Source organism: Hippoglossus stenolepis, chromosome 11, assembly GCF_022539355.2.
Source record: "Hippoglossus stenolepis isolate QCI-W04-F060 chromosome 11, HSTE1.2, whole genome shotgun sequence".
NCBI classification, from domain to species: Eukaryota; Metazoa; Chordata; class Actinopteri; order Pleuronectiformes; family Pleuronectidae; genus Hippoglossus; species Hippoglossus stenolepis.
This window is the reverse complement of record NC_061493.1, coordinates 17,272,250-17,290,660: the sequence shown is the minus strand read 5'-3', so window position 1 is coordinate 17,290,660 and position 18,411 is coordinate 17,272,250. Positions and strand designations below refer to the sequence as shown.

The window sequence follows — 18,411 nt, the reverse complement described above, 5'->3', positions numbered from 1 at the left end:
ATAATTGCTGTGTGAGACATCTCGATCATCGCGCAATACAGATTTTAAGCTACATTCAGGGGGAGGGTATCTACCAAGTAAAGATTTGAACATGTGGAGTTGTTGATATCTTCTACATATTGGGTGATGTGAAATGTTGTTTGTTTGAAATTAACTTTGTTGTTGTAGATGTTTTTAATTGAATCACATATTCACATCAGAATGTGTACGATCTGCCCTGCTGGTCTCGGAACAGCACAATAAAGAGATTTCTAATGAAAGTGTTTTATTTTGTCTTTAACGTGGCGCCCCCTATCGGGCGAGTGACCGGAATCCGGATGTCATCATCATCTTCGCTTTTGTCTCCGCATCCAGCCCAGACTCGCTCCCTCCTCTTTCACTCAGACGAGAAGAAAACGCCTCGAAAATGTCGAGTTCCTCAAACCTCGTCGCCATGAAGAAAGTCGTGCAGCAGCTCCGCTTCGAGGCGAGCATCAACAGAGTGAAGGTGATTCCCCGGGTTCCCTTTTGTTTGATCCCGTCAAACAACGCGGACAAATGTCGACCGCGTCCGGCTAACGGCGCTAGCTGCTGTCCGGAGCTAGCAGCGTTAGCCCACAGTCAACAGGCGTAGCTTAGCATAGCAGGGCGTAGCTGGGAAAAGGAACACAAGTCAGCTGTGATAGCACTAGTCAACGTGTAGGAGAGAATATAAGATGTCGTGACTTTTGATCTGGTGGCTGCTAGCATCTGTCGGTGAACTTTACGGTAACAGGGAAGCTAGCGAAACGTAGCTTAAAAGTAATAAAACGTCAAATTTAGCCTGATCAATAACTAAATGTATCAATATCCACTTTTCCAAAGGGGAACTGACGCGTATTCCCTCGTGATTTGAATCTGCCCCTCCAATCAAGCTAATGCATGTATTGCTATCATTTTACTTAGAAAAGTTAAAATGGAGTTAATCAATAAGGTTGGTGACGTTTGTTATTCAGACTCTGGGTCCAGATGAAATAAAATACATACAAAAGCCCAAAATAGAATATGTATCTATTATGTTTGATTCATGGAAACCATTGTGTTTTTAACCTCGTTACTTGACTCAGTTTTTCCCGGCTGCAGGTTTCAGATCTGTGTTAAGAAATCTAATATTTCGTCGGTTCAAAGAAAATCTCAGTATTTTCAAATATTTGGATTACAACTAAACACTTCCATTGTTACCTACTACTTACCCACTAATCCTATAAATGTATATAGAGAGGGCAAGATATTTCATTTTCAGAGTCATTGAGCTGACAAATATGTTAGATTTCTTACAATACAGCAGTACTCCTAAATCTGAAATGGATGTGGTACTCCATTAAGACGTCTGTTAAACCTACTCCAGTATACTCCCACGTCATTGGTTTACATTTCGATTCCTCTTTTGTCTCCAGGTCTCCCAGGCAGCTGCAGACCTTCAACAGTTTTGCCTTCAGAACGCCTTGCAGGACCCTCTGCTCACAGGCGTGTCCTCCAGCACTAACCCTTTCAGGCCGCAGAAGGTCTGCTCCTTCTTGTGAAACCACTGCATTCATTGGTGAGTCTGCCACCCTGTCGACACACTCAGAAATACTGTACACCCAGCACACGCAACTGGAGAGAATTTTTAATTGCTTTGCATGATTTTCCTTAATGTGCTTCTTATACTCACTCAAAAGTCTTTTCATGTATTTCTTCCTTCACAGCAGATACAATGTGGTCTGCTTGACTATCACTGTTATTTATTTACAGTGCACAAAAAACAATCCGAACATCGATAGAAACTTCTCAGACCTCCCAAGCATAATTTACTTCTTTTTTATTGACATTTATTCTCAATTTATTCCAATCTCTTTTATCTTCTCCTTTTTAAAAAGGTCATGTTATACTTTTCCAATAATACGCATGTTTGGCAGTCCTTCATATGTTGCAGCCACTGAAAAATGAACATAGATTGTACGACACAATTTATACTTTAAGGCCATAAGATGTCACATATGGATTCAAATTATTGATTCATGCATTTGCAATTTTTTTTAAAGATTTTTATTATAGCGTCTCTGAATGTACAGATTGTTGAACATCATGAAAAAGCTGATACCAAGATACATTTTTTTTTATAATAAAACAAATCTTTTCAAATACATTGAAAGTTCAAATCCAGTGCCTAATATATTGTCTGTTTTTGTCTCTTGTTTTTTATTTATGTTCTGCAAAGGCCTTCATTTTGATGCTACAGGGAAAAGTTGACCTCAACACTGCTCCTCATGCCAAGCCATTATACTGCCACGGGATCTCTGGAGTGTAGAAAACATTGTCAGGAAGATGACCATCTATTTTCAGCCACAGTAGAAGAAAGGAGACAGTTTTATTTTTCATGGCACAGTGTGATTTTTGAGTAAATTATTGTGCCTTTTCTATTGTTCTATTTTAGTCATCACTGTTCTTGACTTTTTTGTATTTAATGAATAAAAACATTCTTTCCTACTATAAGGTTTTATTAGTATGGCTTCTTTTGTTGCTGTTCATCTGTTCGACAATATTGCGTGACACACATTGCTGACAGTGCTGCCTAATGTACACTAGAGGTACAGTACTAATGGGAGGAAGCTGAGGCGGGGATTTTAACATTTAACTAATAAATAAAGGGTAGCTCCGAAGAAATTGATTATCTTAGGTTTATAAAATGAAGAAAAAACGTAAGTAAGTCTCATATTCTACACATAGATATAGAATAGAACTATTTGTACATTTCATAATATCATGGGAAGTGATGACATTGAATTGCACCTTAAACTATTACTAATAGTCTGTTAAATAATAATGGTAAAACTGCAGTATTATCAGAGTGTCTGTTTTAGAAGTGATCTGGTGACGTTGATGAGCAGCAGCGTGATCAGTGGGCTGCTTCAACTCTCGCGAGAAGTGGCTCAAGCTCCAGCAGCTGAACCCAGGTCGGTGTTTCCCTCCCGCCGCTGCAGCGCCTCCACCGGAGCTCGTCCCTCTCAAACTGCCGCTCGACCAGCCGAATGTAACCGCCCTCTCCGGCTCCGAAGAATGAATCATGGGACATCGTTACTGTGGAAACGACGGTAACTTGTTTTGTTAACCTAGCATGTTAAACACAGTTAGCCGAGGCACCGCGGGGGGTTTGGCGGGGTTGTGATGCTACAGTAGCTGCATGGTATCGCTCGTCCTCCTCGGTGTTAGAACCTGCTCCGGCCAGACGCGGGGAATTGGTTTTTTTAGGTTGCGTGGTGCTGACGGAGCTCCGCCGACGTGATGCAACACCGGGGCCAGCGGTAGCCGCGCCACTGTTAGCCGGTGAGTTTATTTAACTTTATCAGCTGAATGGGGACCGTTAGCTGAGCGGTTCAATAACCCGGGAAGCGCGTGTGTTGAACGCGTAACGCAGCTAGCTAACACCGCGAGATGATGCTCCAGGACGGATCCACGCACCTCCTCTGCCTCACGGCCAGCAGCGGGGTCCCCCTCTTCACGCGGGGAGCCCCCAGACAGCTGCCCTTCCCGGTCATCGGCTCCCTGAACGGCGTCCACATGTTTGGGGGCGGCCAGGGGGTCGTGTTGTCCTGCTGCGAGACCGAGGGCGGGGGGAAGGTGGTGTGGAGGGTGTTCCAGGACAGCGTGATGCTCATCGCGGTGAGTGGAGGCGGCAGCAGCAGCAAAGAGGAGGAGGCTCGTCTGCAGCGCCTCCTGGAGGATGTGTGGAGCTGCATGGTGCTGGTGCTGGGCCAGGACGAGCTGGCCAACATGAGGAATGTGGAGAGGCTGAAGAGGGACCTGCGCTCCTGCTTCAGCCTCATCGATCAGCTGCTGGAGGAGAGACAACAGGGCATCCTGGGTAACCTGACACACTGCGCTGACTCACTCCTGCCTCCCAACCCTGCTCTTCTTCAACAGGCAGTGGATGGCTTTGCTCAGGCCGCAGACAGCGAGTTTGGATGCCTCCTCGTCCACGGGCGAATAGCTGCAGCCACGGAGAAGTGGTGGCGTCTGGCTCCACAGGAAGTCGTGCTGCTCTCCGCTGTGATCCGGTCCCTCTCGGCCTCCGGATCCGCTTCCTGTGATTACCCGGTGTTCCTACCCCATGGCAGCCCCACCGTGGCTCACCGCCTGCTCCGCTTCCAGCTGCTTCCAGGGGTAGACGTCTGTGTGCTGTGTGGTCCCACTCCTTCCCTGCACAGAGCCGAGAGTGAGCTGGTGGGTCGTTTCTGGTCACCACTGGTGGAGGCCCTGAGAGACTGCCTGGCCGTAGGAAAGCGCTGCATGCCAACATCTGTGTCCCTGCGCCCCGATGTGCTGGCACTTCTCCTCATTAACCGGGAAACACGCCGCTCAGTCTCCTGCGTGCGGACTCATCATCTGCCCAGTGACCCTCCTCTACCCTCAGAGGCCCGCTGCTGGGAGCTGCTGAAGCTGCTCTACATCTTCAGCAGCACACGCTACTTCAGCCAGGAGGAGGCATCGTGTGTCTCCCCGGAGGAGAGGTCTCAGAGAGGGAACACGGAAGACTTTGTCCTTGGATTCTCACACCAGCCACTACAATGCTACTCGGTCACAGATGAATGTAAAAGCTACGGACTTCAGACGGCACAGCACCAGCTCTTTCTGCTTATCCCACCGTCAGTCCCCACCTTCGCACTGCGTTCCGTGGCCACACAGACTCTCTCTGACATAGTTGCAGCCACTGGGTTTTAAGTGAAAAGTTTACGTTGCTAAAACGCCTCAGTTTTGGGTAAATCTCGTACCCTTTGACCTAATAATATATCAATGAATTGGTGAATAGCCTTTCAACTGTGATTTGTATTCTTTACTGATATTTCGGGTTTTCTTTATATTGTTACTGATGACTGCAAACATATAAAATTACACGATGACAACCAGATCTATAGTAGAGGCATATAAATACCTTCCATGTGTTCATGTTTTATAAAGACAGTGATTGACAGACCACTTGTAATCATACCAGGCAAGTTCGATATAATACGGTTACTTATTTAAAATAACATTATGCAACTTTTTAACCTAAAAATAGCAGCTCCAAAATAAGTTGATTGGTCACTGTCTTAGAAGAGGGAAAATGGTGCTGCTATCATTTCAGTGAGTTGGGTGATGCTGTCAAAGCTCCAGGTTTGGGTTTTTTCTCTACATGAAACCACTTTATTACTTGTGTGCCTGCAGAGGGCACTGTTGCTCAGTAAAACGTCACACAGTGTTGCTTTAATGCTAATGGCAGTTTGTGAACAATTGAAAATGCAAAGACAAAGTTAATTCCTTTCAGCTTTGTTTAGCATGTAAGGGATTACTGTTCCCCATTTATGTTTAGCTTGGCTTCAGGCCTGTTGCTACAGCAATGAAACCTGAACAAATCTCAGTTTCACATTACGTTTTCTTCCTGCTACTGAATACTACCGTTACCTCTCGGATTTCACTGCACCTCAAAGTGTATTAGAGAAACGTGAGGAGGTTGCACTGGGATAAAATGTGCCTGCTGTCCGTTGTTTGAACATTTTGAATCGTTTGGCTCAACATAATAGTAAATATTTGTCTTTTCTAGTTCCTATATATTTGGTTGATTACTTTCTATGGGTCTTTGTATCATTAAGGTATTTAATCCCATCTTCATATCAATGATGAGATAATTACAATGTTTGCAGTCTATGGGTTGAATGTTTCATTGCAAAACATCAGCTCAGTGGTTATATTAATATTACAAATAAAACTGCCACTTATATAGTAATAATATAATGTTTTTTTGTATCTCACACAGATGATAAAAATCTAAAAGCATCTGCAAGGACTCAAGTTCTTTAAGTCATACTTATTCCATAATTGTTATAATAACAGTGACACTGGCCGTTGACAAAACAGGTACACACCATTGTCGAATGAATACTCTTATAGTCATGATAAATGCTGTGTCTTGTCTTTATATCTGCGCTGGTCATTTCAAGAAACCTATCGCTCACTCACTTTTCAGTGTGAAGGCAGAGTTGCACTGAAAGTCTGACTGAGGATCAGTAACATACCAGTAAGTAGTTTCTAATCCCAGTTTTCACCAGATGCTCTGCTCCTCATGCTCATTTTGTCTGTGGGATTTCCTGCCAGTGAGGCTGACGGGGCCGTCCCAGTTTAACCCGAGAAATTTTAACCAGTGCCTTTAGGTCTGACCCCATTTCACCACACCAGGGGCTTATAAACTACTAAGCAACTGTATAATACATTTAACTAAGCACATTCAGCTAAATAATTAAGTGCCCGTTCTAAACCGGCCTGTTTGCTCCACAGCCAACTTAAGAAGTATTTCTTGTCATAAGTGAGTCCTCAAACAGTTCTGCAATATACTGTCACTTTTTTACTGTTCACATGCAGAGCTTTTTATGAACAGTCAATGATTGTTGCTATTTGGTCAAATTTTAAATGACCAACTTACTCACTCACAGCAGGAAAACACCACTCCTTGGTTGCCTCCGAATTTTCATATTGAAGGTATCCCATGTCCAAATTGCACCAAATTCGACCTTGCACTTCCCCGGTCTATTAAGAAAATGCGTTCCAAGTGTGAAGTTGATAAGATGAACGTTTCACGAGCTATGTGTTCCACAGACAGACAAACATTTGCAGAATTAGAAGCCAGATTTACATGAATATCTATATATTCTGTTATTAAAGCCAGTGTGTGTAGACTTTAATTTTGATTATAGGTTGTTTTATATTGTTCTGATGGCACATGTTGATGTTTGTGAAAGGAAATGATGGAGGAAACTTAACTCCGGTGCAGAAAGGAGGAGCATTCATCAGCAAGTCTCCTTCAAAGTCTCCTCCCAGACCTGCACAATGCGCTCAGGACAAACCCGTGGGACGCGGGGCGAGAGGGACAAAGTTGGAGAGGTGCACCGGTTCCCTGGTTGTTTATCTCTCAGATCGACGTCTGGCCCCAGAGGTGTCCGGCCTCAGTAACCGGAGAACCGGGCTCAGTTGACAGCCTCACGGTGCGTAGGATAACGGGATGACGGGAGGAGAAGGGGTGGGAATGCGCGCACAAAGGGGAGGGATACGCTCGCTGGTTGTAGCTTTGCCATGTGTGCAGGGAGAGTGCCCCCCCAAAAGCCCCAAAGGGGAAAGTTGAGTCGGTGGATGCAGCCTGGTAGTGAGAAGCTCCCGGAGTCATTCAGTGTCTTTTGGCGGAGCCCCGGTAGTCTTATCTCTGTGCGGTTCAAAGGTCCGAGCGCTGCGGCTCCACTTGCACAACTTTACATTTCCTCTCGAGTGAAGTAACCGGCGTGCTGCGGTGCTACAGTCACTCCGCTAAGGGTTTTTATTTCTTCGGAGTTTTGTTGAGAGAAGGCCGTGCAGGATGTCCGCCGCACGGATGCAGCTGCTTTCACCCAGAAATGTTCGGTTTCTTAGCCGGGGTGGAAGCGACTTTTTGGCCGGTAGCAGCAGCAGCTGTGTCGGAGCGCTGCGGGCCGGCGGTGGTCCCACTCCCAGGGTCCGCTCACTGACCTCTCCCCCTCTGTCCTCCTCCTCTCCCGGCAGAGCCTTATCGAGTCTGAGCGCGACGCGACGCGGGCTCCCCAAAGAGAAAATGTCCGAAAACGGAGTGGTGTCCCGGGCCAAGGTGCTGACCATCGACACCATGAACCCCACGGTAAAGAAGGTGGAGTACGCGGTGCGGGGGCCCATCGTGCAGCGGGCCGTGGAGCTGGAGAGGGAGCTCGCTGAGGTTTGTAGCCTCCGGACCACACTCTGCATCAGATCTCTGCTTTACATCTCATCTTTATCTTTGCATTATGGAAATACATGTTTGTGTTTTTGTTCCCTTACACCAGTCTGTTTACTTCTCTTCCTTATGTTCAGACAGTGGCAGTTTGCCTGTTGTGTAATGGGAAACTTTAAACTTTCAAAGATCCATTTTATTTTATTTTGCAATTCGAATCACTTTGAACCTTGTGGCGTCTGAAAAATCCCAATGACATGGCAGGGTGGACTCTATTGAAAGGGGACTCTGCTTGTCTGCTGCAGATGAATGCTTGTGTTGTCTGGCCGAGCATGAATCCAGTCGGTGTCCTCTATTATTACAGATCTGCACTGTTCTCCCCAGTATGTAATCACCATGGACATTTACACATTACCCTAAAAGAAAACTCTAAAATATCCAGTGGGCTTCTTACACACCCTTGAATCAAAGTCCATGAGTTAGTTAGTCATTCCTCAGGACGTTCATCATGTTCCAGGATTTATAGACTGATGTTCCAGATTATTTGCTACATCCACACATTTCTCTTTCTTTGACTCATCACCACTGTTAATCTCTAACCAATGTTTTATTTCCTCCCCCTGTTTTGTTAATGTTGGTTAAAGCACTAAAGAATTGGGGGGGAGTCCAAAGTGTGTGTTTCACTCTCTGACGACTTGGTGATGGTACACTTGAATTCCTGATATCCAAAACTGTCCACAGTTGTGTTTTTTTATCTCAATAGCTCCACTAAAGCGTTATCATATATATAATTATCTCAAAATCTCTAGTAAAGTAATATAATTGTATCTGTATCAAGTATATTATAGGTCCTGTCCAAGTAATTGCCACTGTAAATCCACATCATTTGTGCATTCCTCTTTTTAAGCACTGCACGATCCCTTTATGTGACACTGTTAATGGTGATGTGGCAACCAGCTGTTTAGTGTACTGAGTGCAGTGTGGTGTGAAAACAGTTCCCTCTTTAGTGCTTTGCTCAGGAAGGGATGAGCACGCCAACAGGTCCTTGTGCAGGTGAAAGGCTCAGCGTCGTGGGGCCTGCAGTGGTCGTAATGGCAGCCGTGACCTTTTTAACCAGATGGTTCAGTGGAACCAAAGATTTTATGTTCTGTTTGTTCTGACCAATGCTTATCTGAAGCTGACCCCGTCTGGCAAGCAATAAACTGATTACCATACATCTCAAAAGGGCCAATTTCTTTTTTATTTATCATATTCCCCTTTAAGACAGTAGAACAGTAGAATCACTGAACTTTATTTGTTCATCAAATGCAGATGTCCCCCACCTTCGGTCTTTGCAGTCGTGCAGCATCGAGCCAGAAGGCAAAAATGTTATGCTCTAAGTAATCCACTCCAGACTTCTCTGTCTTCATCCGATGAGAGCTGTGCTTTTATAGACTCAAAACAAATTCCACTTCATTCTCCAAGCTCCTACTTTTCCAAATTGTCGTACGGTGTTGTGTTACTTTGGGAAACAGGTCACAGTGCTATTCTCTCTTTTGTCTGGGAATCAAATCCACTGATCCCCTTCTCTGATTACCTATACACTTTTTTCTTTCATTTACAGTAAAAGAATGGTGCTGCTCATGTTTAGTTTTTTTTTTTTTTATCCCTCCCTGATACAAAAGATTGATTGTTTCAAGCTTTTTTGTTCTAAAGGGAGAAGAACAAGACCAACTTTGAGTCTAGCAATGTACAAGAGCGCAGATAAAGGCTTCACATGCGGTTAATAAGTTGTGGTCTTTGTTTGTTCTTAATGAGCAGATTGCTGATAGCGAATGGGGACATTTTGAGAGGGTTACTGTGGGACAGACTGTTAATACTCAAGTGTAGTTTTTTTTCCACATATTGTGCCAGATTGAAATCAAATACACAAACCTCATCTAAAGACGTTTTCCAGCTGAGGACTAAGAAAAGACTCTTGAATGATGCATATTGGTTTATTATCTGAACTTTTTGTCATCAACGTCCGAGGTCACAGTGTTGTTCACAAAAGATTTCACTATTTTACGTCCTTAAAGTCTCTGCTGTTACTCTGTGACATAAAAAGCCAGAGTTTTACTACCAGAGCCCCTTTTCACCTTGTGGTGGACCTTCAGCTTTGTTTGCTTGGCTGTGTTTCTTTTATCACAGATGGGAGGATACAAAGCACTGGGCCATTCTAGTTGTTTCTCAGGAGCAGAGGTCAGTTTGTTTCTAAAGGATCCCCATCATGCATGGGCGATACTTTTAACCCAGGGGTGTGATTCATCCCCTATAATGTTATTGGTCCAGGCCGAGAGACGCCTCTTATGTTGGACCAATGAGAGAGCAAGACTCCAATATCCTAAAATATGAGCTGGATTGGACAAATCAAACAAACAGGCTGCTTTGATTACCGCAGGGAGCGAGGCGCCACTTGTGGTTTTGTTGGAGTCACGCTGTCCTTAACATCTGGTGTCAACAGGAGGAGTGTGTGTGTGTGTGTGTTTTTGTGGTTTGTCCTCTGTCCTCACAGCTGCTCAGGAGCTTATTTCTGAAATCTTATACTATTGGCCTGAAAGACAGTAAACAGATACCTTGACTTTGCTTATAAAGTATGTTTGACATTCAGTTCCCTGCTGCTCTGCTCCCCCCCACACTAAATGAGGTCAGAGGCCTCTGTCTAATGTATGTTTCTGTGTCTGTGTGTCAGACAGTTAATGCCATCTGTGTGATAAGGTGCTCATGTTGAAACTTTGTTCCCATGTCCTCACGTACCAAATCCTTTTCACCACACAGCTTCTTTCCCTTTGACAATGTCTCCATGTTACCTCCCTAATAAACCCAGTTCACTTTGAGGAAGTGAAGACTTGTAGTTCCCTTTGGTAGAAGAGTTTGAAGAGGAACAGTTGTCACAAACTGAGACTTCCTGAGTTTATATTGACACATAAAAAATCTGACTTGAAGTTTTGTCAGAAATCTTGAACTTAAAGTTACTCTTGTGTCAAAGGATGAACTTAAATGATGCAAGCTACAGAATAACTGTTATCACTTAAAAACTGGGCCAAACTTTCGTCTATAACAGGATTCGGACGTAGACACATTATAAGTATAACGTATCGCATTTTTTAGTCCCCAGCGTTCCTCCAGTTGCAGGAAAATAACTGGTTTGAGTTCAAACAACAGCCAATGAGTGAACCAATAACCCACTGTTTGTTCTGCAGCTGCTCGGCTCACAGACTCTGCTGTTTATGTAAAAGCTACGTATGTGTTAAACCTGTGTGTAGGATGGGGTCAAGGCTGTTCTGCTGCGGGGGGGGCTCTCAGCCAACCCCATTCTTCTTGTCAGTCACGTCTGTTAACGGACTGTCACTTTAAAACTCCGAAAATAAAATGACATTATGCAAAGTGAATAAATCATCTCACTGTTAACACATTTGTTTCCATTCTTCACGTATATAATACTTTTTGTATGTTATCTTCATATGTTCGCAGGGAATGAAGAAACCATTCGCTGAGGTCATCAAGGCCAATATCGGTGACGCACATGCAATGGGACAGCAGCCAATTACTTTCTTCCGACAGGTCTGACACTAAATATAGCCCCTCCCCTCTGACATGTCAATGTCAATTTGATCTCCTCTGTTTCAAATAAGTTGGTGTCAATCCGTTTTCTCTGGGTTGTGCAGATTTTCACATAATGTCCTCATCATCTTTTATACTCACACGTCCCTTTGTTTCAAGGTCTTGGCTTTGTGCTCCTACCCTGAACTGTTGAATGACAGCACATTCCCAGAGGATGCTAAAAGTAGAGCACGCCGCATTCTGCAATCATGTGGAGGGAACAGTATGGGTGTGTATATATATATATATATATATACATACAAACACACACACATATATATATATATGTGTGTGTGTATGTGTGTTGGTATTTTTTGCGCCAACACTTCATATAACCCTGGCTGCTTATTAACACCTTCAGGCTCTGGGTTGAATTATGTTTCCTGATGGTGTTTTGCCGTGTGAAAGCTTTAAGACTTCTGTTGTCTCCATATGAATCTCCCTCAGGCTCCTACACTGCCAGTCAGGGCATCGACTCTGTGCGTCAGGATGTGGCACGCTACATCGAGCGAAGGGACGGCGGCGTGCCCTGCGACCCAGACGACATTTACCTCACCACAGGGGCCAGCGACGGCATAGTGGTACAAATCACCTTTCATTTGGACTTTTTGACATTTTTACCTCTGTACTTTGTATCATTTATCATAACACCCACCACCCCCATAAATCTGTCATCTCAGTATGTATGATATAAGCTAGTTCAGTATAATAAGATGCAGAAATGTTTTGGCTTGTGGCCCTGTGCTTTTTTGTGTCCTTGAAAAAGAGAAGTCTAATGAAAGCTTCATAATTAAAATGCAGAAGCATCCACTCTATAATTTTCCTTTTTCAATCATTGACTCAGTGCCCACTTTCTTAGGTACACCTAACTAATGCAGTCTAACAGCAGCTCATCACCTTCATGAAGGTTATAGTGTTCAGCTTTTGTTGAGACAATTTCAGAAGCATTGTACAAACTGATGTCCACCTTATTTTTATCAACAAGGGTAAGCTACATAACATAAACACGTCTCTTTATGTCTAATGTGTCCTTCTTAACTTCCCTGTCACAGACCATGCTGAAGCTGCTGATGTGCGGTGAAGGGGCGGCCTGCACAGGCGTCATGATCTCCATACCTCAGTATCCCCTGTATTCTGCTGCCTTGGCCGAACTTGGCGCTGTGCAGATCAACTACTACCTTAACGAGGAGAACTGCTGGAGTATGGACATCAGCGAGCTGCATCGCGCCCTGGACGAAGCTCGGGAATACTGCAACCCGAGAGCCCTGTGCATCATCAACCCTGGAAACCCCACCGGTAAACTTCTCTCAAAATTTACATTATTAGTATGTGTGACTCAAAGTTAGAAGATAAAGTGCCCTGTCATTATGTTTCCCATTGAGGGAACAGTTTTAAAACCACAAATGCCATGTGCTCCTCAGAGGAGCCACTAGATGGCAGCAAATGGACGTAACTGCTGTAAATCCCCATTTCAGTCTCTTCTTCAAAATGAGCCTCCTTCTGTTTCACAGGTCAGGTTCAGAGCAGGCAGTGCATCGAGGATGTAATCCGATTTGCAGCAAAGGAACGTCTTCTCCTTATGGCCGACGAGGTACTGCATCTCTTTTATCATCCGTCTGCTTGATTGTCTATTTCACTATGTAATGTGTCTCATTTTGTCCCCATCTCCCAGGTGTACCAGGACAATGTGTACGCTGATGGTTGCCAGTTCCACTCTTTTAAGAAAGTTCTGTTTGAGATGGGACCAGAGTACTCGGATACAGTGGAACTGGTATCCTTCCACTCCACGTCAAAGTGCTACATGGGAGAGTAAGTCATCTCACGGTCATGCTGGGATTAATCTGTCAGACAACATTGTCACAAAGTCTGTTTCTGTCTCTTTTTTTGTATCTTTCTTTCTTCTCTACATTATCGGTGATACTACGTCACATTGTAATTTTTCCGTTTCCCTCTTAGGTGTGGCTTCCGCGGAGGCTACATGGAGATCATCAACATGGACAAAGAGGTGAAGGCCCAGCTGACGAAGCTGGTGTCGGTCCGTCTGTGTCCTCCTGTTCCCGGTCAGGCTCTAATGGACCTGGTGGTCAACCCTCCGCAGCCCGGGGAGCCGTCATACGCCAAATTCATCAAGGTTCACAGTTCTCATCCTGCTGCTATCATAATTCACTCTGCGGGTGGAACAGATAATCAATTCCCTAATACAGTACATAATCTGATGTCATACATTATCGGTACTGTGGCACTAGTCAGATTACACATTCTGTTTGCAGTTCTCTATCAGTACGCTGCCACTGATTATGAATTTCACCTAGAAATGTATTTTTTTTTTTGCTTTAATCAGCTAATTAATTATTCTCTCTTTCTGCTTTATCTCATCATATTCCTTTTTTATGAAATATTAGTTTGCCAATGCTTGGGTTCGTTTTTACATTTTATATGTAACTTGTATGTGACAGTCTTGAACTGCTGGAATCATATTATGAACATTATAATCATTATTATGGTCAATGCATCATAATTAGAGATGTTTCCATGTATCAGAAACGCCTCCAGTGCTCCTGAAAAATGCAGGATTGGGCATCGGCAGGTATGCAGATCTATGGACTGATCCTACACCACGTCTTCAAAAGTAGTTTCACCCAAATAAAACGGGAATTTTCTTTTCAGACCAACACAATATCGGCTAATATAGAACAGTACTGTGTATTGGCCGATACACAAAGTCCAGGTGTTGGTATTTTGAAGAGAAAAAGTTGTACCGGAACATCTCTAATCTAAATGGTGCTTCCAAAAGCATCTTCTTCCATGAAGTTGCTTTCGGAAGTTAATTGATGTAGAATCTTGTGTGGAAAAGATTCTTGGTTTAATTAATGGCATTTATCTGATCTGTTTTAGCAGAAGAAGCAGAAAATTATTAGAAAAGGCCTGAGACACTATCAGTCAATAGAATAAGGCAGGAGACATCTTGATGGTGCTGACAAACAACAGTTTCTTCCTTTTAAGATTCAAAGAAACCATTTTCTGTGGTTAAGATTTCCTCCGGACCACATTGAGCTCGAGAAGACGGACGGTTACAGCTACAGAAGATGATCGATGACCTGTGTTTTCTGATTTCTCTCTTTGGTTTTCCCTCATATATTTTTCTCTCTCTCTCGCTCTCGCTCTCTCTCTCACTTTCAGGAGCGCACAGCCACTTTAAGTGCCTTAGCAGAGAAGGCCACACTCACAGAGCAGGTTCTCAACACTGTGCAAGGCATCAGCTGCAATCCTGTGCAGGGTGCGATGTACTCCTTCCCCAGCATAACCATCCCTGAGAAGGCCATTAAAGAGGCCATGGTCAGTCCTTAACCTTCTCATTCTCAAATGTTACCATAGTTTTGTGCTTCAAGGAAATTACATTGATCAGTAAATGAAATAGACAATTCAATTATAAAAGGTTTATTTATTCCCATTCCCACTGAAGTACTACTTGTTATTTGGCGCACTTATAATTATTCTGCTTACTACTTCGCTTCATGGTCTCAACAGCCCTCAATCCACCAATACTCATGTTCACCACAAACAACCAAAATCATGGCTGGAGTGAATTTACATTGGGTAAAGAAAGAAAGATATAAGACTAACATCCTTTACACTGTGCTGAATTAAATAACATTTAAGCAGGTACGCTGTGCATCCACTGCCCTGTTTGCGAAAGGGAACAAATGATTTCCGATGGCTTGTGGTTTCAATTCGGTCCCTTGGTTGACTGCTCTGTAGGAATTTCAGTGAGGACGAATGAGGCAAGCCACCGAGGATCTGATTAGCCTTACAGAGTATAAGGTCAGAGTGGAGCTGACCTACCAACACGTGATCAATCCCAGTGACTCGACACCAGTGGCAGAGCTTTAATTCAGCATATTCTCAATCACTTAAAGAATTTTTTTTAAAAAAGCTCTTGATCCAAAAGAAATTAGATAAACTTGAGATTTGTTTTATCCCCGATTATAACCCATCTCTTTTTTTTTTAATTCTAGTTTTCTGTTTAAATCAACCTTCAGTAACCTTGTTATCGCTGAAAACTCGTCCTTACTCAGAGCCGAAGGGCACCTGTGTTTAGAAAAGAAACTCAAATATGGACAATGCGGCAAAATTGTCCACATGAAGCTGTAGTACACCGTTAATAAAACATTCAAAAGAGTGAATTAAATCCAGAGCTTGTGATGGGAGAGAAATATAGTACTGTATAATTACAGGAGTGGGATGTTGGATACAAAGAGATGCTCAGTTGAGCTGTTCCTGCTTTCATTTGGTCCACTTCTACTTTCAATTGATTTGATCTTCTGCAAATTGAAAATCCTTTCAACCAATTTTAAGTCGTGAAGGAAAAACAGAACGCAGTGAACACAGTGCGTTAGGTATGAACGCTGAACTGGTTACCACAGAACCACAGTTGATAAAGGTTGGATTTTATTAGTTAAACTAGCAGGATGTTAAGGGTCAAACAGCTCAATCATGTTCCGTTCCCCCTCTGTTAGGACATCGGTCAGCAGCCGGATATGTTTTATTGCATGAGGATGCTGGAGGAGACCGGGATCTGCCTCGTGCCTGGAAGCGGCTTTGGCCAGAAGGATGGAACCTACCACTTCAGGTAGAGAACATTTATAAAGTTGCAACTGACATCAATTGTTCTGCCGATTCTCTTCTTGATTAAACAACTTTATTATTTAATTATTTCCCACTTATAATGTCCTTGAGCCCAAAGGGACATCTTCAAATCCCTGTCCAATTAACAGACCCCAAAAACCCAAAGATACTCTGTCATTCAGCAGAATATTTGACTTTTTATATTATATATTTGACTTTCTTTTCCCTCTGCTCTCCTGCTCAGAATGACCATCTTGCCACCGAAAGACAAGCTGCAGATCCTGCTGAAAAAAGTCAAGGAGTTTCACGAGAAATTCACCGACGAGTATTCTTAAATCCCGGCAGATTTTTCCTCTTTCCACAAAGGGAAGGAGGTCACCGACCACAACAAAGAACTCAGCCAATCACAATTTATCTGCCACTGATAAGTGCCTTCTCTGCGGCGGCTCTGGTAGTCTCTGTGATGACGCACTTCGGCCTCTACAGCTCTTTCATTTGGATGTTGTTACACAAGGCACTGTTTTCTGACAGAAAACAATACAAAACCAGAGATGAAGGGATGGATTCACAGACTTGTGTCAAATTAGTGCGAAAAAACGGCTTCATCTAGTGTCGTTCCAGCTGTGAAAGATGTATTTACTGTAGACCTGTGTATTTGTGAGTACGAGAGATAGATTGTCTATGTCGATGCCAAGCTTAAAACTGAAGAAGGTACAATTGAAGAAAATGTGATGCTTTAAACCTTGAGTACATGTACAACTGGATAACATATTGCATTCCTGCAGGCTGTACTTGTCAGGGACAATATAAAGAAAAGTCTCATTGCATGATTATTCAAAAATGATTTTGTAGAATCAAAATAAATGTAACAGTCAACTGTTTGTCTCGTTATTTTGAGAAGAGCTTTCAGATGTGTTTAGAATTTCAAAGAAGACAAATCGGTCAGATCCTTTGACCGTGACAATGTTCTTTCACAAATACATAAATTAACATTGTGTCTTCAAATCTTCATACTTTCTTTACGAGAGGGACGGGTTCGACTTTGGTTTGATATTTGAAAAGAAACCAACGTGTAATTGCTCCTGTTCTTTTAGAGAAATTACAGATTTTTCCTTTTTCAATTGAAAAATGACACACTGGTTATAGCTGCTCCAGTCATACTTTATCTTCTGACTAGTAGCTTGTGTGAAATGAGTCTTGTATCTTTTAGTCTTACATGTGCTACTGTTGCTCAACATTTGATGCTGTCACACAATAAGTGTTTTTATAGCAAAAACCCTCGTCACTCACAACATACAATAGGTTACCAAGTGATACTAACGAATCAAATTGTTTATGGCCACTAGGGGCAGCAGAAGAAGCTCAGAACTAAGCATCGACACTTCACAGTACGTGGTGAGCATGTTTCTGTTTTTATTTCTTTTTTGTTTCTGATAAATTTGTGGATCTATAGTTGCTAAATGTTCCTCTGTGTTCAATTAAATTAAATTAGATATTGCAATAGGATCTGGCAAGGAGTGATTATCTTTCAATAATTAATCTATCACATATTTTAGTTTTGAGTTATTACAAAAGATAAGGGTGTTGCAGTGTAGCACTAAACAAAAAAAAGCTGTTATTTTTTCTGCCATTAATTACCAAAGATATTGTTTTTGGAATTTTTAAATTGGAATCAGAAATATCTTACAGCAACACACATTTCTAGGTTTTATGGATTTTATGCACATAAAAACAACTCTGCTTGAAACTTGCAAACGTGCTGTTGCTGTACTTGTTATTAGCATCTGCTGCAGGGAGTCCTCACATAGCATAGCAGTTATGCGTTTTTTTATAAAATGTCCAGAGAACCATTTTATTAGGTCTCATTCCCTCACTTTTCCTTATCAGATCTTTTTTGGGATAAACTTTCTTTCCCAGACAGCTCAGAAGCAGAAGCTGGTGCAATTAGAGATTTGCATTCCATGTAAATCAATATGCTCATGTTATCTATATAATTGATTATGTTGATGTGTTGTTCCAGTGATACACAAATATTGAGTTGTGCAGCTTTAAAATGAAGCAAATTCAATGTGCCATTATTCTGTAATTATCATCCGTGGCCACAGGGGTCACTGTTCAGCAAGTCAACACGTTCACTTTAATGAAGCCAATTCACGGGATCCACTGGTGTCACGAGAGTGTGGTAATTGTGTGGTAGTTATGTGTTAAGGGATCTAAACGGATTATTAGCAAAATGATGCAGACGACTTCCACTTCAGTGATAAAGACTGAGGTCGCTCCTCAGGCGTCACAGATCTGCGCGAGGGTGAGACGTGAGCTGTCGGCTTTAACCGTCACTTCGAATAATGATATTGTTCAGTTTAATTCCAGGCCAAACGACTGGAAGTGTAGATACGACGGCTGTCTTATTGTATCTATTAATC

At 42.8% G+C, this 18,411-nt stretch overlaps 3 protein-coding genes across 6 annotated transcripts; all 3 read left to right on the top strand.

Annotated features, from left to right (window-relative positions):
* The first annotated feature begins 328 nt into the window (after positions 1-328).
* gng5 (guanine nucleotide binding protein (G protein), gamma 5) lies at positions 329-2,490 on the top strand. Its single transcript, XM_035169868.2, has 3 exons — positions 329-487; positions 1,416-1,558; positions 2,219-2,490. Exons 1-2 carry the CDS (start codon positions 407-409, stop codon positions 1,539-1,541), a joined length of 207 nt encoding a protein of 68 aa, XP_035025759.1. The 5' UTR covers positions 329-406; the 3' UTR covers positions 1,542-1,558; positions 2,219-2,490.
* Positions 2,491-2,909: 419 nt separating this feature from the next.
* Positions 2,910-16,864, top strand: gpt (glutamic--pyruvic transaminase). 4 transcript variants are annotated; one of them, XM_035169862.2, is made up of 12 exons: positions 2,910-3,092; positions 7,561-7,747; positions 11,234-11,323; positions 11,483-11,591; positions 11,810-11,943; positions 12,415-12,658; positions 12,874-12,953; positions 13,035-13,171; positions 13,319-13,493; positions 14,543-14,698; positions 15,880-15,992; positions 16,233-16,864. In XM_035169862.2, exons 1-12 carry the CDS (start codon positions 3,058-3,060, stop codon positions 16,321-16,323), a joined length of 1,551 nt encoding a protein of 516 aa, XP_035025753.1. In that variant the 5' UTR covers positions 2,910-3,057; the 3' UTR covers positions 16,324-16,864. The 4 variants fall into 4 exon arrangements, with proteins under 4 accessions (XP_035025753.1, XP_035025756.1, XP_035025755.1 ...); XM_035169865.2 differs by lacking the exon at positions 2,910-3,092 and adding an exon at positions 3,119-3,324; XM_035169864.2 differs by lacking the exon at positions 2,910-3,092 and adding an exon at positions 6,860-7,013.
* Positions 3,331-5,813, top strand: fuz (fuzzy planar cell polarity protein). The gene has a single exon (XM_035169866.1). It carries the CDS (start codon positions 3,433-3,435, stop codon positions 4,717-4,719), a length of 1,287 nt encoding a protein of 428 aa, XP_035025757.1. The 5' UTR covers positions 3,331-3,432; the 3' UTR covers positions 4,720-5,813.
* Positions 16,865-18,411: the final 1,547 nt, after the last annotated feature.

Excerpts from the sequence above, each read along its gene's own strand:
- fuz (XM_035169866.1), top strand. The coding sequence starts at position 3,433 with ATGATGCTCCAGGACGGATCCACGCACCTCCTCTGCCTCACGGCCAGC.
- gng5 (XM_035169868.2), top strand. The coding sequence starts at position 407 with ATGTCGAGTTCCTCAAACCTCGTCGCCATGAAGAAAGTCGTGCAGCAG. Across the intron at positions 488-1,415 it reads CGAGCATCAACAGAGTGAAG|GTCTCCCAGGCAGCTGCAGA; the intron begins GTGATTCCCCGG and ends TTTTGTCTCCAG.
- gpt (XM_035169863.2), top strand. The coding sequence starts at position 7,379 with ATGTCCGCCGCACGGATGCAGCTGCTTTCACCCAGAAATGTTCGGTTT. Across the intron at positions 7,748-11,233 it reads TGGAGAGGGAGCTCGCTGAG|GGAATGAAGAAACCATTCGC; the intron begins GTTTGTAGCCTC and ends ATATGTTCGCAG. Across the intron at positions 13,172-13,318 it reads TCAAAGTGCTACATGGGAGA|GTGTGGCTTCCGCGGAGGCT; the intron begins GTAAGTCATCTC and ends TTTCCCTCTTAG.